A 26,323-nucleotide genomic window follows, 5' to 3' on the forward strand; every position below is an offset into this window, starting at 1 on the left:
ACGCGTCATAGATGTTCTGCATTAACCGAGTTGCGGGCCAGATGTCACCAAATTAATGAGTTTGATGCCACTAAGCAATGCACATGCTGTCCAGTACCAGGAAACATGTCCAAATTATCTGATTTTCCAAATTAACAAGCTTTTACTGTATTCTAATTTGATGAATTATAGTGTGCCCAGCTGACAAAAGTTACTAGTAATATATCCACGCATTGAAGAAAAATTGTGCTCCATTCCACCCTGTGAAGGTGGTCGACCAGTAAAGCTGCGCGGGCAGCACTGCACTTTAGCTTCAAGTACTGAAATATTTTGCACCTTCTTAATCGTGCTATGAGAAGAATCATGCGAACCGTCATTAGTGTTCTCCGCTCCAAAGAAGCTTGCTCAGTTGTGCTCGCGTGTTTCTCATGATGGGAAGTGGTTGCCAGGAAAAACACAGTTGTTAACTGTTGTACGGGGGTTATCTCTGAAATCTCTTTGACCTGCGGCAAAAGGTATATAGGCCAGACGAGTCGTATTAATGACCAGGCGGGGATGGCATTCATGGGCTGTTAAAAGTGGGGGTACTAATTTGGCTGAGCATTGTGCGAGTTGCGAGGCATGTGAGCCGAAACTAAACGAGATAAAGATTCCGGGCAGAGATAGAGATGAGATGGCACGGGAGTTACTGGAAGTGTTTCATATATCAGGAAGAGAGGGGGTAGGTGTGTCAGTGACACATCGGTGAAGCTTTGGAAGACAGAAACCGAATATATTGATAATTTTTACTGAAGTGAACACGTGTTAGTGACAATGCATTTGATTTTCTACGCATGTGTGTTTTCTGCATATATTTGCTGGCAAAGCCGCAAATAAAGTTACCTAGATAAAAGTAGTGCCCGTCCCGTCTCTCTCGTTCTGGTGAACTGTCTTGTTTTTGCGCACAAAATTTCCCATCAGCTATGCACCATCTCGCCAAATTTCAAGTTTTGTTAAACCATGTTGCTTTAAGTGCCCTTTTAGTGCCAAGCTAGAGGAGTACCTACGAGGAGATGTCGATTCCCACCGGCACAGGTTCCCTTTCCTTGTGGGTTTTGCCACCTGCATCACAAAACATGTGGTTTCTTCTATGCAAGAGAAACTGACATTCTCTTTCGCATTCTGGGTTTTTTCACACGCTTGATCTCTCCTTGCTCTGGTGGGTTTTCTGCATATGGATATAAAACTGGCAGACTTATACATAGCTTCGCTGTTAAAAAAAATGAATGCTCAGTGAAGTGGTTAAGGCCTTTGGAGTGGGAGGGCCCGGGTTCAAACCCAGTTGCTGCAGTGAAAACTTATTTTCTTTTATTCATTTATTTCACAGCAATCGTATTATGTGACACACAAATGGACAGACAGCTTTCTAGTTGAGTCTGCATAGAAATGCTTATGCATTCAAAGGGACATAAAATTTTTAAGACAATGAATCAGTTTAGATTGATAAATTTTACTCCAAAAACTTTTAATGTCAATAATTTCACCATCATAGCTTTAATAATAGAGGAGAAAAGTCTCATTTTTATATTTCATGCCGAAAACTGTGCGTGACTTTGCAGATTTAAAAGTGCATTTTTCATATTTTGGTGACATTGGCCTAATGAAATTTGATTAAATTTGGTATGCAAGTCTCTGGCCCCCTCAAAGGACAATGTAATTCATTTTTGCCGATTAGGAACGATGTAGGTCCTAGTAGACGCCGTATATGTCTATGACGTCATGGCGATTGGTGTGGGAACTTAGTCACCCGCATTTTCTTGCTTACCAAGTGTCTTGCGGTAAGCATGACACTTTTGGTATTGTGAAAGAGTAATTTACGAGAGATGTGTGTTTCCTCTGTAAAGGGGTCGTGAAGCAGCCTTTGTTTGAGAAAGCGCATCCTGTGGATCAGGTGCAGCCAAGGTGAACTCTCCATTTTCTCAGGTTCTCGAATAGAGGCCTGTGCTGACTGCCTGCTTTCCGATGTTGAGCCAACATAAATCAGGAGGGATAAGTTGCGCTGCTAGCACAGCGTGCCGCCACATGCCGGCGCCACGCTCTGCTAACATTGCACACAGGAGAGCTATTGTGTTTCATCGCGTGCGCTCAAGGTCATGACGCATGCACTCCTCGGGCCAAGAGCAGAAAGAAAGCACCTTAAGCGCGCAACAAATTCCTGTAACTCCACTCGTTCTAATGGATTTGAGGAATTTTGCAGCAATCTATTTGTGAGGCAATATGCAGGTTATTCAATTAGTTGGAAAAGTGGTTCATCACCCTTTTAGAAAAAAGCAATGCGCGCTGGACCAGCACCTCCTCAGAGGAGGCATTGGCTGGAGCACGAGCCAGAGCAGCTGCAACATCAAACAATAGTGTAGAGAGAGTGGCTTTAATCAATGAGCACCGTAATCACGCCAGGCAAGGTACTGGACAGGCCAGAAGATGTCATGGGACGTGCATACGCACCACTGGTTTAGCACCCCTCTGAACAATCAAGCATTGCGTCGGTAGATGGCGCGTCAATGCATTTTGGCACACGCTCCCATGGCCATTAATAATTGTTGGGATTTTACGTCCCAAAACCACAACGCGATTATGAGGGACGCCGTAGTGGAGGGCCCCGAAAATTTCAACCATATGGGTTTCTTCAATGTGCACCTAAATAAAACTAAGGCCACAGGTGTCAAGCATTCTTGCCTCCATCAAAAATGTGGCCGCCGTGGCCCGCTTTTACTCACGGGTGTACGGTACTCACGGATCCAAACAAGACACCAAATTTTTTAGTATCACGACTGGTATGCACAATTTCTTAAGATAACCACATCCTGTCACAACGAATTTGGTCTCTAAAGATAATGTTGGCTCTGAAATTACACCGATGTGACCCGAACTGAAGACAGTGGAAAGGAAAGTATGTACGTCACTTAGCCCTAAATTGCCCTGTTTCAATCCATGAGTACTGTACATAAGTTCCCTGGCAGCTATGTTTCGTTTGAAATTGGAAGAACACTTCTTCCCTCTCTTTTATATTACACTGAGTACCATCTGGCTTTGTCAAAGTGCACTCTTCCCAAGACCTTCGGCTGCTCATGGTGACTTACACTGATAAAGAAATGAAGATGTAATAATAGACAACTCGCAAGTCAGGAAACTATGCCTTTATTGCAAATTACATAAGGCAACACTTTGGTACATCATATAAGATATTCTTGAACAAAAAAATAAAAGATACATTGGACCACCAAGAGTATTGGAATGCTGAATTATTTCACAAATGCATGTTTGGTATGTTGGCTGGCAAGGACATGGCAGAACCATGCGGCCCATTAGTTACTGAAAAATCAAGAGCACAACCTGTTATTTCAGCCCCCTTTCTTGTCTTCATGAGCTATAAATCATATATATCCACATGCATTTTATGACATAGGATATTTTTAATAAAGCTGTGGCACAGAATGACCCCAGGAATTGATCATAATTTTTAACAGAATGAAAACCAGAACGGAAGACACATATCCATCTGAAAGGCTCTTCAGGTGACTGCATTTTAGTTGGTAATTTTTTTTTTTTCAAACGCGGCAACCACAACCACAGTTCAGTCACCATAATCTAACAGGGTTTGTACAAGCCCTTGAAAACCTTGAAAACCCTTGAATTTGAAAATTACATTACCCTAGAAGGTCCTGGAATTGTATTCTGTCCTTGAAAACCCTTCAATTGTCTAAAGTCCACAGTGCAACCTGCTTTCTGTTGTAGATTAGCGTCGATGCGGGAAACTTTCCATTTCAGAAACAATACATCTTGCGAGTTTGCATGTATTCTGCATGTATTCATGCCTTGGCCTAACGTTCATTTCACTCCTCGCCCGTCAGTGCATCTTGTCTCTCTACTTATCTCTTTACGACTTCACCCATGTGTCCTACATTTATGCTGCTTTTTTCCCTGTGCATGTGGCTAGTAAACTGTAACGATGTCAAGCCTTGCTAATACTGGAGAAGTCTCAGCACCTGTCCTGAACATTTGTTGTGTGTTTTGAGGAACAAATTTGCATTCCTCAGCAGTTACTCATAATGTTCAACGTTGTCGTCAACCCGAACTAACTAACTTGGAAGTTTTTTGTGAAATAAATTAGTAAAAAGAAGCACTTTTTTACACAGATGGCTGCTTTTTTTCTTCATGCGCAGGCACTGAAGCTATTGCGTTAAAACAAGTCACCCATTGTCATGAGCCTGGTTTTATTTTGACAAGGCACCACCCACATGCACGGAACAGGGGACTCATCAGTCATGCTGTTACGTACCAGATGGTACTACGGGTTTAGTGTTCTTCTCGATGTTCCCACAGAAACACTTTCATTATTTCATGGTTCATGTGACAGACGACACTGATAGTCTCCTTGCAACTTTCTTGCTCGCATATTACTGCATTCATTCTCCCAGTCTTAGGATTTCGGCTGCATCGCCTGGACCACATATGTGGGGCTCGATGTTCGGTACACCTGAACAGACTTTTCACATGAACACGCATGGCTTAGCAGCAAAAACAATGCCGTAGTAGATCTTGTGTGCCTCTATGTTACAATTTTAGGTTTCGAAGGACTGAAAAGCCTTTTTCTCGATTTAACGAAGTAATTTGAGCATGGTGACGACTTCGTTAAATTGACTTTCAACTGTATATGTAAAGTCCAATAAATTTAGTGAGAATTTGAACACTGTTAGAAAAATCCTCATTTGGATGCAGTTTTTTAGTCCTTGAAAAACGTGTGACAGGCCCTTGAAATTCCTGAATATCCTTGAATTTTCTCCGTTGAGACCTGTACGAACCCTGTCTAAGCCTTGAGCAAACCACAACCTTCTGACCTGCATGCCTAGCTTAGTAATCCTCTGTTTCACGAACAACATGCATGAGAGTTGTCACTACAGACTTTGTTTTATAAACTATGTGCACTATAAAAAGCTAACTAGTACTTGCTTTACAGGTTACAAAGATTGTTTCAATCTGCTAGCATTTTCATGCAGTACTTTTTAAAATGTACGGAACTTACAAATCTGGAATGTTTTGAAGGTATTACAAGGCTAGGCAGTTAGTTTTGAAGCATTGTGCACAAGATATTGTTTAAATACAAAGACGCCTTTGCTACATTTGTTATACTCATGAGACTTTTTATATCCAATACTGGAGAAGCGCATGAAGTAAACTTATTGTGAGAAGCAGGCTAGTGCTTTGTTTAACATAATGGAGCGGTCTTGGTCAAGCTAACAAATCTCATGTGTTCCTTTTTGATAACTGACCCAGAAGATGAATTGTAGTGATAGAACAGATTAAAGTCGCCTTGGTATTGTGCAAAAAGGCATTCTAGATACTATACCCGATCGGTTTGTTACTTAGTGCCACCATGCTTGGCACATAAAACTGCACTGTTTACATAGTCACAGCAAACTGCTGCAGGAGTTATGGGGTTATTTGAGGGCTTGCTTGACAGCCTCATTCTGTAGACCTCCTTCAGCTGAGGTCGATTCAGTGAAGACCCAGAGGATGGCCCCATTGGGCTGGTGGTTAGGCAGGAGCTCCTCATCTCCGGTACGGTGACTGTAAAAATGAAGCAAGGCCCTTGCATTCTGGCATCTCACGGAGTCATCATTAGTGCATTGAGATTACAATTGAAACAGAGCTGGCACTTATTCTCAATCTCGTTTTGTGGTGATGAAGGTCTTCAGCTGGCGGTAATGGGTGCAGGATGACAAACAGTGGTGACACAGTTCATGATGAGGAGTCAAGAATGCTGGCCTGATTTCTTCACATTTAGTGACAGACACACCACTTCCCAAGGCTCCTAAGAAGACCAATGCCTGGCAACGTGGGTGTGACTACCGTGCGCAACTTTTTTTTTTAATTCGAAAGACTGCCCTTAGGCATAACATATTTACATGATTGTCATGAGAGGCATGTCATGCATAAACAAATAAGTTGAACTAAATGAAATCACAGTTCTAGACAGGCATTTTTTTCCAAAGAACAAAAATTTTACAGTATGCCTTGAAAAAAACAAAAATTTCACAGTATGCCTTGATTGTAGAAAAAACTGAGCACTCGCCAAAATTAGGAGCAACAAAAGAAAACACTATTTTGTCGACGTTTTGAAACCCACACTGGTTTCTTGTTTAGGATGGAGCGAATGTACAAAAAGCCGTCCTTATGCAGAGGTAAGATTGCACGAGCATCTTGCATACTTCTGGCCTGTTGCCACGTGTCTGGTTTAGTGTATGATTAGTAGATTGGATGTATAGTGATTCTAGTAGTAGGCGAGAAGATAATGATGTCTATGGCATGTTCAGCCTATGCATTTGAGGCAACAACATGTCCTTTGGCAACATCATTCCCGTGCTGTCTAAGATGCTGATTAAAATTCCCAGATTCATCAATGTATGAAGCTTCGCAGTCTCTGCAGGCAATCTTGTAAACCAGGCACGTAGGCAAGGGGGGAGCCCGGGGGGCCCGGGCCCCCCCCCCCGAAATTCGTCCGGCCTTCTATATTCCCGGGCGAGTTTGTAATATGCAGAGCGCTCAACGCATGGCAACGGCAGCGGCGCGCTATTGGCTGCGCGCACACAGGGACGCCGCTGCGGAGTTCCGCCTAGCAACGGCCGCGCCGCGCTCTCCTTCTCGGGGTGCCTTCCGCGGGAATTTTAAACGGTGAACGCGGCCGCTGGGCCCCGTAGAATTTTCGTCGCCGCTTGTGAAGTGCTACTGCTCTCGCGTTGACCGAATACGCCGTCGTCGCCGTATGGTTCGACTGTGCTTTGTGCATTTTGTTTTGTTATAACAGTGAAGACGTTCGCCCATGAACATTTGTGTTGTCGCCACTGTCTTTTGTGCCTTGGCGCTGCAGCAAGACGCGATCGGCCGTTGTGTTCCACTGTGCGTTTCTTTTTTTATTTTTTTAACAGTGAACATGCTCGCCCTTGAATATCTGTGCTGTCTGCTGTGTCTTTTGAGCCATCGCGTTGTCGCAAGACATAATCGTTGTTGTGTTGGACTGATTGCTTTTGTTTATTTTTTTAACGCTGAACACGCTTTCACGTGAATATATCTGTTGTCGCCAGTGTTTTTTGTGATCTCGCGTTGTCGCAAGACGTGATCGCCGTGGGTTCGAGTGTGCCTTGTGTTTTTTTTATTATTTTTTTCGCGGCTGTGTAGAAGATTACGGCTTGAAGACAAACACATCGTGGGTTGTAGACTTCGTGAAGTCAACATCAAGGTGTGAAAGGTAATACAAAAATGGTGTTTCATAACTTCAAAAATAACTTGCGGAATCTTCTGTGGTAATTTAACTTTATGCTTTGGAGATAATGTCCAATGATCAGCCGTTCTCAATTAGGTCGTATTATGTGTGCACTTGGCCCCCCTTACGTACGCGTGCGGTTGGCGAAACAAAATCGAAAAAGTGCCGCAGCCACATAAGTAATTGTGTTCTAGTTATTTTCATATGTTATGGCGTAGGTACCATAGGATGGGAAAATAATGAGAGCAATCAGAGCGCAATGTGAACCAGATCTACATTATGGTTGGATCTCACGAAAGTATTCCACAAACCTGCACATTTCACTTAGGTCACCAACTTAAACCTCACTTAGGTCACCAACTTAAACCTAGGAGAAATATCATACAATTACATCCGATACTTCCTAACGAATATGAAGGTTACCTTCAACATGTGGGAACTCGAGTCTGAGGTGAGGGGCATGGACAGTTTAGTTACACCTCAGGGCTCCATGATATTGCTCATGCTCTTAATGTCATTATGACAGGATTGTCAGAAAAAACGTGAAGACATCGAAGGAAACAATCGCTCCGTATACACGGATGATGTTGCCATATGGATCTCGCAAGGCAGTGATTGGTAAATAGAACAGAAGTTACAGGAAGTGGTAGATAAAGTGGAAGTCTACCTCACAGGCACTAGGCTTGAATTTTCACCAGAGAAATCAGAACTTTACAGGCCCATACTTAACAGGAGGTGGCCCAAGAGACAGATGAAGGAGAGAGAGTGCGAGGAGATAGACTTGCACGAAAAGGTCCCCATCATTGAACAAGTTAGGGCCCTTGTACTCAACATTGAGTCGAAGCGAACTAACAGCAATACTCTTATAAAAATAGTGACTAAGGTCACTAAGGCAACTGGCTCATCAGGACAATCACAAACAAGTATATCACGGAATGAAGGAGGCTAGCATTCTTAGGCTTAAATGGAACAAGACAGAAAAGGACAAAATCAATATTTTCGTAAGGAAAGCTTTTAAGCAGGCCCTGGGCTTGCCCGAAAGCACCAGCATAGAGAGATTAACGCACCTGGGCATGCATAACACTTTAGAAGGATTGACTGAAGCTCAGTTGGAAAGAATTGACAGCACCGCGACTGACAGAATATAGATAAATTACAAACAATAACCAGCAAGGACCCAAGGTTGCATCGGCCAGAGATTGGGAGCCAGATTGACATTGCAAATTTACTAAAAAAGAAATACAAACAAAATTCAATTAGGGCAGTAGAACGAGCACAGCTAATACGACCTAATTGAGACGGCTCAAGTGCACACATAATACGACCTCATTGAGACGGCTCATCATTGGACATTATCCCCAAAGCATGAATTTAAATCACCACAGAAGATGCCGCAAGTTAATTGTGAAGTTATGAAACACCATTTTTGCATTACCTTTCACACCTTGCTGTTGACTTCACGAAGTCTACAACCCACGATGTGTTTGTCTTCAAGCCGCAATCTTTTACACAGATGCAGGCGTCTTGTTCATCAGTGATGTTCGCCCGAACCACGTCGCGAGTTTGTAATATGCAGAGCGCTCAACGCATATGGCAACGGCAGCGGCATGTCAACGTCAGGCGATGAACTGTCATTGTCTTCAACGCATTCAATCGCGCGGCGCGCCGACGTCTCACATGCGCTGCTTTCCGTGGTCATAGCCGTAAAAAACCGGCGTTGCAGGGCTGCGAAATGCGTTGGCAAGATCAGCCGCGAAAAAAAAATAATAAGACAACACAAGGCACACTCGAACCCACGGTGATCACGTCTTGCGACAACGCGAGATCACAAAAAAACACTGGCGACAACAGATATATTCACGTGAAAGCGTGTTCAGCGTTAAAAAAATAAACAAAAGCAATCAGTCCAACACAACAACGATTATGTCTTGCGACAACGCGATGGCTCAAAAGACACAGCAGACAGCACAGATATTCAAGGGCGAGCGTGTTCACTGTTAAAAAAAGAAAAAAAGAAACGCACAGTGGAACACAACGGCCGATCGCGTCTTGCTGCAGCGCCAAGGCACAAAAGACAGTGGCGACAACACAAATGTTCATGGGCGAACGTCTTCACTGTTATAACAAAACAAAATGCACAAAGCACAGTCGAACCATACGGCGACGACGGCGTATTCGGTCAACGCGAGAGCAGTAGCACTTCACAAGCGGCGACGAAAATTCTACGGGGCCCAGCGGCCGCGTTCACCGTTTAAAATTCCCGCGGAAGGCACCCCGAGAAGGAGAGCGCGGCGCGGCCGTTGCTAGGCGGAACTCCGCAGCGGCGTCCCTGTGTGCGCGCAGCCAATAGCGCGCCGCTGCCGTTGCCATGCGTTGAGCGCTCTGCATATTACAAACTCGCTCCCGGGCAACGTTTGTTCTATTTTTGCAATGGAAAGACTTTCTTTCGAACAATTAGGCCTTGGCCCCCCCCCCCCCCCCCCCCGAAAAAAAATCCTGGCTATGTGCCTGTTGTAAACAACCCCCAGGAAATGCTTGCGATCCAAAACACCTTTTGCGCGAACAAAACAGCCCTTCAACTTGTTTGAAGGTACATGTGCAATTTGAACTCCGTAATTTTTGAAAATTCAAAAAGCAAAGCGCTGGGCACAACAAAACAAAGTGAACCTAAACAATCAGAAGTGTTTTGAATATTTCCATCACTGCTTGTACAACTGTGAATGCATTTCTAGCAGTGTATTTTGCACTGATTAATTGAGGGTACAGCATTTTGATATCTGTAACAAGTGTAGTTTTTTCTTACATCAAAGGAATATTTTCTTCTTTTATGGTCTAACGTTAATGAATGACAGGCAGCAATTTGTTGATTAGAACAGCGCTATCTGGCCTTGCCTCAGATAGTTTACCTTCCACTCTCAGGCTGCACTATTTCAATGGTTTCCTCCTCCTTTTTGGCATTTTTATGCATTAAAGGGGCCCTCCAACACTATTCAAGCCCCCATTTTTTACTCGTGGATGGAAAGATTAATGCAGCATGAATGGCAGTACAAAGTTATTGGGCCAAGAAAATTCAAAATACAAGAAAAGAAAACGCCTACTCTCGCTCGCCACAGACGGTGCAAGATGCTGCCAATGGAATGAGCTGAAAGGTCCTACGTAGGAGAAGCTTGCACATCATTGTTGCCTGTTTATGCTGCAAACACAGTGCGCTGCACCCTCTAAGAAAATGGGTGAGACCAATAACAATCTATGAGGTGGAAGACTTTCACCTTTTGAATACTGTAACACTCACAAGTGCACAACAAGAGGCTGATCAGGAGGGGACACAGGCAAGAAGAAAAACTTTCGCGTGTGCACATTTTTTTATCCTCAGAGGCCACTAGCATGAAAAGCAGGCAGTACCCGTACTGTGTTTTTAAGTTCCTTTTTTTTATGGCACTATCTGTTTGCGTTAGCATAAAAAGTACAAGAAACAAAGATTCCTCGAACTCGAAGGGGATGTGCGTAACCAGGCAGTTCACAGACAAACTGATAAAGAAAAGCCTTTTGTGTGGACATCTGACCTGCACAGGCAAAAAGCCAAAGGCAAAATAGCAGCCAGTGCCTCTATCGTGTTTTGTAGTAGCCTTTTTGTTGTTCTTGTTGCAACGGTGTCTATTTGGCATTCAATGAAAAAACACTCAAAAGAAAACCCGATAATGCATTGTATCCATCAGTTCTAATGTTACCTTTATCCAATCAAAGGCCAGCACTCTTCTCCGTCATTTCCATCTGCAATAGTTATGGCGAGGGCCACTACGCGTTGATGCAGCTGGCAGCGATGTAGTGATTTCATTGTGTGATTAAAATAATAAATCTACTGATATCAGTGCTTTGACCTATGCTAAAAGTATCCCCCGCCATCGTCTACCCTCGAGTAAAAAATAGGTGTTTCAAAAGTGTTGGGGGGCCCCCTCTAAAAGTTAATTAGTATAATGTGTTGCGTAATTCTGCAACAACTTTATTGGTGCTTGATTCTTACTTAGAAAAAGAAATTAGCACTGCAGTTAGTATTTTGTATTGATTTCTCTTGCAGAATTTGTTGGTGCTCATAACTGCCTTTGTACAGGTTTAGTTGACCATTGCTCTTTTTTGCAATAACCAGGCAAAGCTAAGTTGTCTGTGATCACTCTTTTGATAGCCAGACAACACTGACAATATCAGAGGTGATTTACAGCATTTAGCTGCAGCAACAATGTTTGCAGAAGAAAGAATATGGCAAACAAGAAAGCTGTGATCAGAAGTGGTGGTGGGCACTGTTCGTGCCATCTTGCTCCAATTCACTAGTGCAGTCAGTGCACAAATGAATTTCTCTCCCTTTTAATGCTGCCATAGCAGTAAGACTGAATCCCCCACCTGTGTTATTTTGATGCTCACAGGTGTTATCTAACACAAATATGTTACTTGGAATGCCCATCTGTTGTATACTACACTCGATCTGCCTGAACAATTGAAACCCTAACTTTACGCGCAACATACAGCTTAACTTGTTCTGTTGCTGCCTATTTTTTGGTGACGGGCATAATCAGCAGTTATGAAAGTGTATCAAGGTGTCCTGCAGCCATAAGGTTGACTGCTCTGGCTGCCCACTCAATCAAGTCAGATGTGCTATAGGTTTTCTTTTGCCAAGTGCCTAATTTTCAGTCTCCACGTAATTCCCCTTGTTACTAAACATGGCTTCATTGGGTTATGTCTAACAGGGAACCTGGCCTCTTGATCTATTCCCCTTTTTTTTTTAAGCCAAAAAGCAAAGGAGTTTTGAAATTCTTTGCTGCCAACGAGCTACAAAATAACATCAAAGCCATTTGCACTTAAAAGAAAAGTTAATTTGCAAATTACTGGTTCCTCAATTGTCTGGTACCATGAAGAGATTAAGGTAGCTTCTTTTTTTTTGAGGTCTCTTGTGTTTATGGGACGCTCATCTCACATCTTAATCTGGTCTTGCACAAAGTGTCCAGTTTTAATAAAGGCAGTTTCTTTCATGCAGCCAAAGTGCTTGCCTTCAGGACTGTTGTCCCAAGCTTCACTTCACACAAGAAATGACCACTGAAATCACTTATTCATGGCATGTGGAAGGAAAGATTCAGGAAGTGAATGCCTTCAAAGCAACTCCCCATGGCTGAATTACTGGTCTCTGTATTGTGAATAGCAACATTTGTTTCACCACCCTGCCATCCTATTGAGCTCGTACTGTCTGCACACACTGTTGCTAACCAAACATTTTGAAATGAAGTAGCATCAAGTTAGCCGGTTAGCATAAAGTGCATAAATATGAATTAGCAGATACTAATCGTAACAAAAGGCTGACCTTCTTCCTAAAAAGCTACAAAGCATTTAGGACATTTGCAGGGTGCCAGAGCCAACACCGTAGCCATATCCCTTGGGGCCAAAGTATTTTCCATAGCAAGTCTTGCAGTAGATCTCTCCCTCTCGCTCGCACAGAATGGTTGACTCGAGACGCTTATGACACTGGTGGCAGCTGAAGCAGGCTATGTGCCAGGCCTGAAAATAAAGAATGAGGTTTCCCATTAACTCAACAAAAAATATTCCGCTGAAAAGAGCTAGTTAGAAACATCATTTGGGCTGACCTTCAAAGAACATATTACAAGCATTGTTAATCGTCCTACAAAGAACGCAACAAGTTTACAAATGTCAGTGTTCTTGTGTCCACTTATTTTGGTTGCTCAAAGCTACAGTTTAGTTCTCTTGTATGGAACTGCAATAATGTGGCAAAAAAATGGTCCCCAGTCTGCCTTGTCCTGACCCAACAGACCAATGTAATGTAGTCTTGAATGGTTGAGCAATGCAGTACATGAAATGCTCGACAGCGAGACAATTAAATGCACTGTACCATGTTCACGCTACTGTTTGAGAGCCCCTGTATAGACCTACTGCAGTGCTATCAAGTGCACATGAAATCGGTAGCTGGCTGGGCTCCTCTCTGTATGGGAAATGCACGTGGCGAGTGCCATGTGCTTTTCACTGTTTAAATGGATCTTATCATTACAAAAAATCCTTGAGCACGGGGTGTTGCTGGAGGCAACATTTCAACAAGTGGTCTTGCCTTCTTCAAGGCAGCAACTGCCTACCCTCTCCCTGAACCAGACAGAAGAGGAGGGGAGGGCACAAACAGGGGTGGAGAAGAGAGACGGGGGGATATTGGGCGAGGAAAAGCAAGGAGGAAGCACATCAATGAAAAAAAAAGGGAAAGACGAAGGTGCAGGGAACGTTACTGAATCGTGGTTGTCAAAAGTAAGCACCACCTAAAAATGAATTCACGGTATAGTCAGAAACCCCCAAGTCTCACTGGTTTTCATTGTGTATCTACCATGTTTTTTGGCTGGAGTGTATTAAACTTGTAAATAAGATATGACTCTCTACATTTCCTGTCTCTCGGGCACCGGAAGTCTGACTGAAATATGTAAAGTTTGAGCTCATCAAGGTTGTGACCTTCCAAATTTAAATGCTTTCGGTAAATTCTTCGCCATGTCTATGCGATGCCTGTCTAATCTAATATTAACAGGCTGCCCCGTTTCGCCAGTACAAACCTCCACCCCAGGCGGGAGTGCAAATGCCAAGAGAGCAGAGCAGAGTGATTATCACTCCCTCGACGTGTGCTTGCTATTTTCTTATTGTTGTTTTTCCCCAGTAGCGCAGAATGCTCTGCCGCTGAAGCATTTTTTGTTAATTGGATGTGCTACTGCATTTGTTGCAACTGGCCGATATGTATCTGAGGTGAATAAACACCTGCACTTTAAAGACTCGGCGGTCACAGCTCCACGTGAACTGCGGGAAAGGGGTTCACAGCTCTAACTGTTAGGGTTGCTGTGGAAGTTCTAGTGAGAATGACAGCCATTCTGCCAGCGAGTGATGCGATCCAAAACAAGGGACATGTGCATATGCGCAGATTTTTTTTGTGTTCATTAAATAGGAACCCCTATAGTGTATAGTTCTGCCATTATGCATGGTTTTCAATGCATGACGATTTCTTCTGCAATGAGCTCTCGCTACTGATGGCAGCACCACTGCACACTGAAATGGGTATATATGAAAATGTGAGCAGCAACAAAAATTGGGTCAGTCGTGCACTAGTGGACTCGCAGAGCTGATGGCCTTCCCCTCCTCACATACCTTTCCCACCCCTTGCTATACTATACTACACAAGTGTATGCTATGCTTCACTCTTTCCTCTTACCCGCCACGGGGTTATGGTGCTCGACTGCTGACCGAAAGGTTGTGGGTTCGATCCTGGCCGCATTTTCAATGAAGGCGAATATTCTTGAGGCCCGTGTACTTAGATTTAGGTGCACGTTAAAGAACCCCAGGCCGTCGAAATTTCTGGAGCCCTGCACTACGGCACCCCTCATAATCATATGGTAGTTTTGGGATGTTAAACCCTAACAATTATTACCCTTTCCCTCACCCTTGCTAAACTATAATATAAATGTATTCTCTCCCCTCCTCCTCACACTCACTTCCCATACTATGCTTTCTCTCTCTTTCTTTGACTCTCTTTGGTTGCACCTCTTTTTCTCATTCCATCGCAATGCAATCGTATGGTTCCTATAAACGCTTGTTCTGCTAGCAAGCACGGATAGCTGTGTGGTTGCAATGCTCGCCTTTGGATCGTGGGTACACGTGTTCGAATCCTGCCTTGCGAAGAAATTTTTTTCGCCTCTTTTTTTTCTCTCTCCCGGTACTCATTCTCTCACACATCAGAGTTATTGCATCTCACATTGGACAAATTGGCGCACGCATTCTGGGAGCGAAACAGAGATGAAGAACATGATGATGATCATTTATGTTCGTGACTCTCCAAGCTTAAATAAAGAGCAAAACGATTTTCCTCATATTAGTAAAGTACTTTTTCACGATACCAAAAACACCACACTTGCTGCGAGAAGGCGCTTAGTAAGCGAGAAAATGTGAAAAAACAAAATGTGGGTGGCGACACCACCTTGAAGTTTTCCGCACCATTCGCCGTGACGTCACACTAGGGCGCCTACTAGGGACTACGTAGTTCCTAATCTGGTAAAAATGAAGTACATTGTCCTCTGAGGGGGCCATAGACTTAACATAGCAAGTTTGGGGCAATTTTGCTGAGCCAATGGCGCCAAAATACGATAAATACACTTTGAGATCTGTGACGTCACGTGGAGAGATTTCAGCGCAAAATTTAAAAATGAAACTTTAAACTTTATTTTCTCCTCTAATAATAAACCTATGATGGCGAAATTAGCGACAGAGTTCTCGGAGCACAATTTATCGACCTAAACCGATTCATTGTTTCTCTTTAGTGTCCCTTTAAACTGCCAAAAAGTTTCTTTTGGTGACAAAATTAAACCCCATGCCATAGATTTATTGATCAGTCGCCATTTTGTGGAAGCATCATGTGATACGTGAAACCCTCTGGCAAAAAGCGTTTCACCGTCTTGGATTACACGCACCCAACAAAGTGGATGGGGGAATGCCTGCTGTCACAGCTCAAATCGAAAGGTTGTGGTTTCGGGGCCCAGCAAAGGTGTTCTTTTGTTTTATGTCATACTAACTACAGTTGAAAACGACACATAAAGTCTCCTGTGCTTTCCAGTGCTTAACTGTTATTCATGAGGTTGTGTCTAACATTAAGACGTGGCCCAGCCACAAGTGATTCTTCTTTTCAATAGCGTTATTTCTGTCACAGAAGCAGGAGTGCCAGGCAGCACTGGTAGAACAGCATTGCTTTTTAGGCGCGACTACATCTCAGAATCTGCAACCCTAACACCTATCACCTGGGTGGAGTGGTGCTCGAAAAACTGGTCTTTGAAGCCGTGACATATGGTTCCAGTTTTTTGCAGTGTTGAAAACAGCAATACTATCTGCTGCCCCTAATGTCTGTCTTTCTGAACAGATGACAACTTCGTGAACACGGTGTTGCTGGCTCTAGTGACACTATGTCTTCAGGAACTTTTCATTTCTTCATGCTTGCATCCTCCCCTGAACGTGTGCCTTTAACACTGAAATATTCATGAGTTTGACACTGATGAGCACTATCGACAGCATTTGTTTGGCTTCTTAAACATTCAGTTGAATGACAAAATATGGCACAAGGTGGCAAGTACAGCAAAGCATGCTCCGAGCAGATGGTGGTTGAGGGCGACTCATAAAAAAAGACGACAGTTCACATGTTTGTAACTTGATCTATTTGTCCCTTCTTGTTAAGAGAAAAGAAAGGTGTTGAAATTTTAGAGGCATGCAATAGAGTCTTTTTAGTTTGCCGTTTTTGCCACTCCACTCCGAGTTGCCCCGTGCAACAGTGGAGTGGTGGGCAATTTTCTCGTTTTATTTATGCATTACCCATTGTGGAGTGGGTAACATTCAGCAGTTGCAGCGCCCTCTGGTCAAACTAGTGAAACAAAATAAAAATCCATACTTTTCCAGAGTAAGACAAATACGCATCACTGGTTTGTTCATCAAGCCTTCAGACATACAATCAATGCGCTTAGCAGTCCATTTCATTGAATGAAAAATAAAGCATCAAAGTTGAAGATTTCACGTCATTTTCCTTCACCTTTCAGTAGGCATAAATCACCTCTGCAGAAGCACTCTTGCAGCTTGTGCTGCGCAGGCGAAAGTGAAACCACGGTGCACAGGAGAAACCATGGTCTCCATGAAGGCAGCCATCAAAAAGGGCCACCATACTAAAACACTCTAATAATGACAAACTTCATGATGGGGCTCTCACTGCTATCTACAAATTCTGCCTTGCAGTGAACTGTCCTGTACTTTCTTCCACCTAGCACTTTTTTGTTGAGGCAGATCTAAAAAATTTAGGGTATTCTTTTTGGAAATAGGTCACTCTAAAGATTGTAAACAGGGTGTCTACCGAGTTGACATTTCTAAATTCCCCGAGTTTTCCAGGTTTTCCCTGAGTGTTTTTGCTAAAATTCCCCTGAGTGAAACAGAACTTTGTTGTATGTCAAGATGGGTAGACTACCATGTCGCTCGACGATGTCACTCTCTAGTACGCACGTTTAAAAATAAAAATGACTTAATCCCATTTGAATAGTACAGAGAACAGTTAAACCTCAATATAGCGAAGTTGGTAAAAGAGGCAATTTACTTCGTTATATCAAAACATCGTTAAACTGAAATTCAACCTTTCATACAAGGCATAGTTACCGAAGGATTAATATTAAACTGAAAATGCCACAAGAATGCTCGGCAGCATGAAAAAGTTTTTTTTTTTTTGTGTGTGAAAAAAAAAATCAGTTTTGTTGAGCCTGAGGTGCAGCAATCACAATTTTATGCCTTGCCTGAGTGTCACATGTAAAGACGAAACAAATGCAGGTTTAATGCACTGTGGAATTGCGCTTATTCTGCTGCTGCAGCTTGCCAAATCTTCGCGTGTTGCCCAGAGCAGTGTGACGCCTTTGCTATCATGTTGCCCAGCCGAACCATTTGCTCTCCACGAACGCGCAACATCGAAAACCGTCGCACGTTAGAAAAAAAGACTCACAGTTTCACCGCGAGAGCGAAATAGTGAATTCGCCTTCCCTCGATAACAACAAATAGGAATTTTATACGAATATAGGGCTAGCAGCTCACTCCTTCAGGAAACGCAGCTGCTGCATTAAGAGGAGTGACCTATGTATGGCTCTGGGGCGTATCCAGGTGCCTACTTTGAGGCGGGGGGAGTACAAAGGCTGAAGCCACTGCCTCAGCAGTGCATTTTCGTGGGTCACGCACATTTACAACAGCCCAGATGGGATTATGGCAGCACCTAAGAAGCCTTCGTTGGAAATGTGCATAGGGAAGCAGGAAAGGGTATAGCGATGAGGAGAGAGGAGCAGGGACAAGATTTTTTTAAACTTTTTGTGGGCAGTGGTAGGCAAGGCAGCCTGTCAAAGGAGGTGGACGACAGGCGCTGAAGGGAGGGAGAGACGATCGCCGCTACCCCCCCCCCCTTCTGGATCCGTCACTGCTATGGCTTCAACGGAAGTTCTTTAAATTAGAGCACAACACCTAGAAAGGTATGAGCCATGTGCTGATCCCCTCTAAAGATACCGCGGCACCAGCGACCACACCCGCTGGCACATAGTACACACTTCCTGTCGGACTCACACAGCCCCCCCACCCCTCACCAACCCGACTCCTATCCCCATGTGCCCATCGCGCGAAGGAGACGGTTGGCTCGTTTCATCTCTGCTTAAGCCCCGGTCGTCGGCAGCGTTCGCGAACTTTCACTTGCACAGTATCGCAATTTGGACTTGATAAGAAAGATCATGGCGAAGGCAAAAAAATTCGCCTGAAGTGTCTATATAATTGCAATTGCAAAAAAAAAGCAATATAGCTGCGGGCTAAGGTCGCATGAAAGCATGGCAACAGCCTGAATTACGGCACATCCGATTATGGTGGCCACGTTTCTGTTTTCCGACATTGCACGCCGAATCGAGCAAGTGCGACCCGTGCCGGTGTCGCGAATTTCGGTCGCCGCTATGCCTTGGCTCTGAAAAGTTTTGTGATTCGGCTTTGTAGCAAAACATCCACATAAGCAGTGGTGTGGCTGGTAATTGCGAGCTGCAGCCCCCCAAAAATATCGGTCGACTGCCTAAAACTTGTTTCAGCAGTGCCCTCACGCGAAAAAAAGAAAAAAAAAACTTTCACGTGTTGTAAATGGGCCTGTTAGTTACGCTCGCTCTCGCCTGGAAATTTATTGTATTCTTCACAGAGTTAAAAGCTCGAGATCAGAGTGAGTGAGCTCACCGATAACCGCCAACAAGCGTCGCCGTCTTTTTTCTTGCCGATCGGGGTGGCTTGCAAGATACCGGCCTTGTCGGCGACATCCGCTTCCTGAACGATCGCGATCGCTTGCAAGATAACTCAAGCTCGTTACATCTACTACAACTAATCATGCTTGTTACTTGACACGCGACGATAACAAAAACACCATATCGGGCGCTAACCATAGGCGTGCGCAGGGGTCCCGTTCCCTTCAGGGGAGGTGGGGGGCGAAGGTAGGGAGCCTTCATGTGTGCGCGCCCCCTCCGTCCCCCTCCCAATTATGTCAACGTATGGCGCTGACATTGCCCCCCCCCCCCCCCCCGAGCTCGCAGCGCCGCCCCTCTCTATTATGTCAATGTGTGGGGCTGACTTTGCGCCCCCCTCTGAGGTGATTAGGGGGGGGGGGGGGGCCCTTGTGCGCACGCCTATGGCGCTAACGCACGGCACGCGCGACATCGAGGTGCGCCCCTTCCCCGCAGCCACCGTTCGATTTGAAAAATGCGTTCACAAAATCTCGAGCCAGCGTTACCGCGACTTTCGTTCCCTTTCATTAAAGTTACTCTGGATATTCCCTGGTGGGAGCACGATTTCCCCGAGTTTTACCAGAATATCCAAAATCCCTGAGAATTCCCGGTTTTCCCGGTCGGTAGACACCCTGGTAAATTAGCAAGAAAAATGTACCCCTTGGTGTTACAAACAAAATTCCCGTTTCGGCATCTCCGATGCTGGTGCATTTGCCTTTAACTACAATTTATCAGAACGATTTAGTTGAAAACGCATTGTGCCCAAAAAAGTAATCCATTCAGCGTGGGCGATGAGAAGGGAGCCCAAAATTGTGCAAAAAAAAAAAGTTTCGCTGCAACGGCGAAGAACGGAAAGCAGCTCGAAATTGCCAGCGCGTCCCTCGAGCCCAAAGGACACACGAAAAGAACGCACACAGGACGAGCGCGAAGTATCATGCGTCACAGCTCGACACTTGAAGCGCACTGCTCAAACATAAAGCAGGACGCATGAAACGAACGAACAGGTACACACAGGACGAGCGCGAACTAACTGTCACAGTTGTTACTTATTTCTGTTTGAACAGCGCACTCCTTTCGCAAACGCGGCCGCTGCAGCGAGCGAAATGACCTTCGTACGCTCTGTGACTTCAGCGCGGACATTGCGGGGAAAGCACAAGACATACAACCCCCCGCTCCACCACCGCCCCCTCCCCTCCGGCCGGCCCCTTCTTTTCTCGAGATAAGCGCACGAAGGCGACCACGCCCTGTAGGGCGAAGAGCAACGGCGTTCGCAGGAGCAGGGCGACGATCTTTAAAGCGCGCCACGCGCGCACTTCGCGCGATCTATGTGGTGGCTAAAAAGCATGCTGAAGTAAATTGTGTATATAAATAGCTCGCCGTTAGCAGGCAGAAAGACGGCACTGTTGGTGGCGTAACCATCTAACGCCGCGCGTCGGAAAGTTTTGTAGCGTTAGCTACACTTGCCTAGCCTCATTGTACACAGGACAGGTGCTGACTAACAACTGTTGGGTTTATTGAGCAGAAAGGAATAAATACATGTTAACCGACTGCGCGCGCATCATCGCATTACAGATAATTGTCACTTGGCATACCAAGACGCTGTCCGAGCACGGCAAATGCAAACGGCGATGAGAGACTACAACAGTTGCAGTTCATTTCAAGTTCAACGGGCTCTTTTGCTTGTCAAAACCTTGACCTTTCTAGTCCTGCTGTGTTGTCGTCCCTCATCGCCGTTTGTATCTGCCGTGCTCGGACAGCGTCTTGGTATGCCAAGTGACAATTATCTGTAATGCGATGACGCGCGCAGTCGGTTTACGTGTATTTATTCCTTTCTGCTCAATAAACCCAACAGTTTAGTCAGCGCCTGTCCTGTGTAGTTCTCCTTCTCGTGTCTTCGTCTTTTGCGCTGCTTAAACAATGAAGTTAAATCAACTAGCCCAATTTTGCACTGTTGCCTAGCCGGAGCCGATTTCGCGTGGATGGTCATGAGCCGACTGCACATGCGCGAGGATCAGTGACGCCACACAGCTGGGTCACCGGAGCTAGCATCTCACGCGCTCTCCGACACCGCCGCGCGCGGCTCGCCGCTGCGTCTGCACCGCATTCAAGAGGAGAGACGTCGTAGCCATAGACACAGTGGCGCCGGCGCGCGCGCAGCTATTCGCCTTCGCTGTGCAGTCGCCGTCTGACACTGCGCTGGGGCCGCTTGATGGCGCCTCTGACTGGCGTTTGCAGGTGGGTAACGCCATGGAGAAGGAGAGTGCAAACGCTGCTCGACGGCGCAGAAGAGCCGAGAAGCTTATCTCATCAGATCCCGAAGTAGTTGCCTGGAAATTAGTGGTTCAGCGTACGAAGAATGAACAGAAGAAGGCTAATAATCCTAGACAATCTGGAAAGCTAAGAATAATCAGCTGAACCTTTGCTAACGCTACGTATATCCTGGCATAGCCGAGCTAAGCCACTGCAAATTTTTGCGAATTATTTTTGTTTGTGGCTTATATATATATATATATATATATATATATATATATATATATATATATATATATATATATAAGCAAGTGTGGCTTGACGTGGTACAACCACGGACGAGCTTCAGGTACCACTCTTTAGCACGGCGCACAGAACCGGATCTAGCTCTAGATAACGTTAATGGTTACCTGGTTAATGAAGAAAGCGATAGGAAGAAACGTGTCGTATGTTTATATATATATATATGTATATATATATATATATATATGGTGCATGACGGCGGCGGCGGCAAAAATCAGCCGAGACTGTCCATATAATTGTCACAATAAAACAATGCTGAGGCAGCTCTTCTTTTTTCAGCTAACGAGCGCCGGTACCATCATGGTAGAGTTTAAAAGCTCAAAGTTATGCATCTTAATTTCCACCCTCCTGGCATACAATGGCTGCATAGGAAAAAAAGAATGAATTCATTCTAAAAAGACGGGGCGTGCAAACACGGACACAAGAAAGAAGTCAGGACACCACAAACGCTGACTAACAACTGAATAAATGCACAACGGCGGAAAAGAAAGACAGCACGAAAACTTATCTGCGCATGCCCATGCAATAGGCGGGCCTATCAATCCGGGCCTATCAATCCGTGGGGGCTTACGCGAAAGATAACTGTTAAGGCATTTGATTTCATCTTTATGCAAGTTAATAGACGGTTGGCTCACGCATGCGCTACCACTATTCTCAATATGCCATGCCTCATTCATCAGATGTAAAAAACTGCGCATTCATTGAATTTTGGCATGCACTTACAATCTTGACAATGTAACGATAGATTAGAAGGTGAGCCTCCACTTGGTGATCTTTTATGTTCTAATAATCTCTGGTTAATGCAGCCGCCTGTCTGTCCTACGTAGAAGCGGCCACAGCTGAAAGGAACCTTATACACCACACTTGTACGGCAATCAGTGAATTTGTTTGTTTTACGAAACAAATATCGGTTCGCTTCTTGTCTTTTACTCGCTCACTCTTCCTCTGCACAGCGGCACATATCTTACCTAGCTTATTGGCAGCCGTGAAAACAACATTAACGCCGTATCTACTTCCTACTTTCTTTAGCCTGTGAGATACGCAATGAATGTACGGTATACATACGACACGTTTCTTCCTATCGCTTTCTTCATTAACCAGGTAACCATTAACGTTATCTAGAGCTAGATCCGGTTCTGTGCGCCGCGCTAAAGAGTGGTACCTGAAGCTCGTCCGTGGTTGTACCACGTCAAGCCACACTTGCTGGACATGTGGCTACGGGTGTTTGCCCACACGACCAGGTCACTGCGAGAGTATGCAGCATAGGCTCGAGGGACTTTTTTTCTGAGTGGTGCGGCGACCCTCTGTATTGTCCGCACGTGGAAGCCCTTTGCTTCTCTGCTGTCCCGGGAGCAACCTGTCTTCTGAGGTGCTGCCAAAGGCAATAACATTTTTTTGTGTTGTTGTGTAACAAACACTGTGTATTTTGCCGTGTGTCACTCGGTGCCTTTGCTGCGTGCAGACATGGCCCTGTGACTCACTAAGCCTGAACCTGCGATGGTCTCGACTCCATTGAGTTACGAGGCTACCACAGTTCTCAAGCTACGTTACAGTTATATAGGGAAGTAGCAAAAGACACGCACCAAGCTGGCACCGCACTCTCGAGAGGAATGTGACTCACCGCTCCACCACCTATTTTCTTCTCTGCCATATAGACTGCCTTCTTACATCGTGGGCAAATATCTCCCCATTTTTTGTGGGTCACTGACTTGACAGTGCTATCTTGAGGGGCCACATGCGCTTGTGCTGTTGCTGGAATGTTGCTGTGAGGAATCAAAAGTGGCACTGCAATTAGACCAATGCATGCACGATGATCATGTATAGAGAAATAATGTCAGGATTCAAGATTGCTTTCATTTCCCACTTTAACTGATTTACTGTAATAATTAAATATTACTTGCTACAGAAACAAGAGCAATGAAAACAATTGCGTAGTGCCCATGCCCATTACAACAGGCCTGAATACAATATATATTCACGCTAAGATTGGCCAGCCTATAATCTATTGGCGAGAAATTCTGAAATTAATGGCTACAAAGGCTATTGGCTACAAGTGTGAGATTTTTAGACAAAGCTTGTCGGGATGGTGCACACATATACAACATTTGCAGGTATTCGTACACTTCTTCAGAATCCACACACTAAAACTTACCTCCCATTACCTTAAACTGCACCTTTTAAAAAAAAAAGGATAGAAGGAAGAAGGGAGCAAGCGGGAAATAGAAAGTGAGACGAAGAAAGGAAAAGAGAGATAGAACGAAAGAAATAGAAATAAAGGAGAGACCCCAAAAAATGCGAGACGTTTGCACTAAGAACTTGAAAATGGGGTACCAGCGAAAACACAGAAAACACGTACACAAGAAGAAGGCGTTACACACGGACGAACGCTGGACTTTCAACTGTGCTTTATTGGAAATTGCATTGCCGCACAAGGCTTCTCATGCATGCGCATTGCCGTCACTTCCCACGACACGTGATACTTCAACTTATTTTTACGCTAAGTAGGCACGCTCTTTCGATGTCAGAGACAAGGACGTATTGTTCAAGTTCATAATGCACCAAGTTCTCAAGTTCATAATGCACCAACTGGCCCAACAGCTAGCATTTGCACTAAGTCGCGCAAGACTTGACATGGTGAAGCTCGTCGATCCTCAAGTTTTTAGGCTAACGCCGGTTGCTGCTATGTTGTAAATGGTTCTTGCTAAGTTTTGCTATGTTGTAACTAGGCTTTGCTTGAGGATCGACAATCTTCGCTGTGCCAAGCTTTAGATGACTTAATGCAAACTCGCGCATTTTTTTTGTCTCCGTTTGTTTCTATTTCTTTCTTTCCGTTCTTTGTCTCGCTTGCTTCCACTTTTTTCTCTCTTTCATTCACTCTTTCTTTCTACATTTCTTTCTCATTCTTCATATGCCATTTTTTACTCTCTCACCTCCTCCTCACCCTCCCTTTCCTACCCCCTTGCTATACGATAGTACTACACAAGGCTATACTATGTTCTGTCAGCGTGCCTGGATAGCCGAGTGGTTAGGATGCGTGCCTTCGAATCGTGGGTACGCGGGTTCAAATCTCGCCACCGCGTGATGAGTTTGTTTTTTTTTTGCCAAGATTTTCTCTCTTTCTCTCACCCCCTTGCTATACGGTGCCCGTCTGTTGCCCAATTTGTTGCACATACCCGTTGACGGTGATGATAGTTTTTGGGTCACGACATTACGCCAAGCTAGAACAGCTGTGCTATTAAAAAAGGGAAAGCACAAACGGTAGTGCACAAGGGCACGTAGAAGCACATTATATTTGGCAATTTGAGCCATGTCCAACCTGAGCCTTTTTACGTAAACATCCTCACAATGTCAGGGCAACTGTTCATGGATGGCAATGTAGAGAAACGACAGCACTGTGCCCTATCTATGTATTGTTGCTGTGTGAGACATCGTGAGCTATATTAATCTGTAATATCATAACACAGCTACACCTTATAGCTAGGGTTATTATATGCAACTCGCCGATCTGTGTGTGTGACACTTTTCAAGATCACAGTGTTCTAGCACTTCCATGGCAGCCCATCAGCACTTGCTTACACTTGGAGCCAAGTAGAGTCTAGTGAAGCCACAAGTCGGGGAATAAACAGTCAGCAAAAAATTGGAAACTCAAGGGAAGCTTAGCGATTGTGGTTGGTTCAGGAACATTCTCGATGACTCGAATCACTCGGGAGAGACAGATATTTGTGGCAATTCCTTACGTGCATAGAATTGAGCACAATCTGAAAAAGGTAGCACAGTGTATAAAAGTAAAAGTTGTTTTCTCAGCCCCCAAAAAATTAGGCAACTTGTGCAGAATAACTGTTCCAACACCTAGGCCTAAAGAAAGATGCCTTATTGAACATCAAAATCAGTTTAGAGAGTGCATTAATAACATTTTGTATAGGAAACCTGTGACCTATGGGAAAGCTTGCATAGGAGAGACGGGTTGTAGCATTCAGCCTATCGCTCATCAGGGACGACGACGCTTCCTTGCTTTGTGCGGCCATAATTATGCTGACGCATTATGAAGTCGATGCCCAGAGCTGCGGCCACTCATTTTTCTACGGTTCGCACGCACGGTTGTTTCGCTCAAAGTATGGTTTAGGGCACTTCAGTACAGTAGCACATGAGGGCAGTCACATGGTTTAATTTCATATTTCAAGGGCATTTTTTGAACGCCAGAAAAGATAACCAGGCAGCATGTACGTTGGCACAAAAAATTCGATCAATTGTTTTGGAATGCCCTCTACAACGTAACGAAAAACACTTGGCCCTAAGGTGAATATTAATATATTTGCATTATTGATTTCACTTAATTCTTTAAGCACAATATAAGGATACCCTAACGAGCACCACATGAGGGCAAACCATGCATTTCTTGGTTTCATTTAGTTGCAGTTAACCACTTTTTTTTAAAATCCTTTGTTCTAGTTATGTGAAGCCTTCCGAAAAGAAATAGACTTGGAAGTCTGTTCCTTCTTCTGTCCCCTCTGATGTTCTTGTGCTGTTACTCAATCTTAAGCTGCAGTTAAACCTTGATATAGCAAACTTCAATACAATGCAATTCTCAACATAATCAAGTATTTCAGTATTTACATGTCCATAGAACATCATGTGTATTGAACCTCAATATAATTAAGATGGAAAA

General features: G+C 44.4%; 1 protein-coding gene across 5 annotated transcripts in view; it reads right to left on the bottom strand.

The window, feature by feature from the left end:
* Positions 1-3,140: 3,140 nt before the first annotated feature.
* Positions 3,141-26,323, bottom strand: part of LOC119382345 (cysteine and glycine-rich protein 1) — a 110,294-nt gene continuing 87,111 nt past the window's right edge. For all 5 annotated transcript variants that reach the window (XM_037650039.2, XM_037650043.1, XM_037650040.2 and 2 more), the window contains 3 exons: positions 23,279-23,420; positions 12,627-12,820; positions 3,141-5,586 (listed from right to left, as the gene is read on the bottom strand). In XM_037650039.2, coding sequence (XP_037505967.1) covers positions 12,653-12,820; positions 23,279-23,420 — 310 coding nt within the window. In that variant the 3' untranslated portion in view covers positions 3,141-5,586; positions 12,627-12,652. The remainder of the gene's footprint in view (positions 5,587-12,626; positions 12,821-23,278; positions 23,421-26,323) is intronic.

This window comes from Rhipicephalus sanguineus, chromosome 2 (genome assembly GCF_013339695.2).
Source record: "Rhipicephalus sanguineus isolate Rsan-2018 chromosome 2, BIME_Rsan_1.4, whole genome shotgun sequence".
Lineage (NCBI taxonomy): Eukaryota > Metazoa > Arthropoda > Arachnida > Ixodida > Ixodidae > Rhipicephalus > Rhipicephalus sanguineus.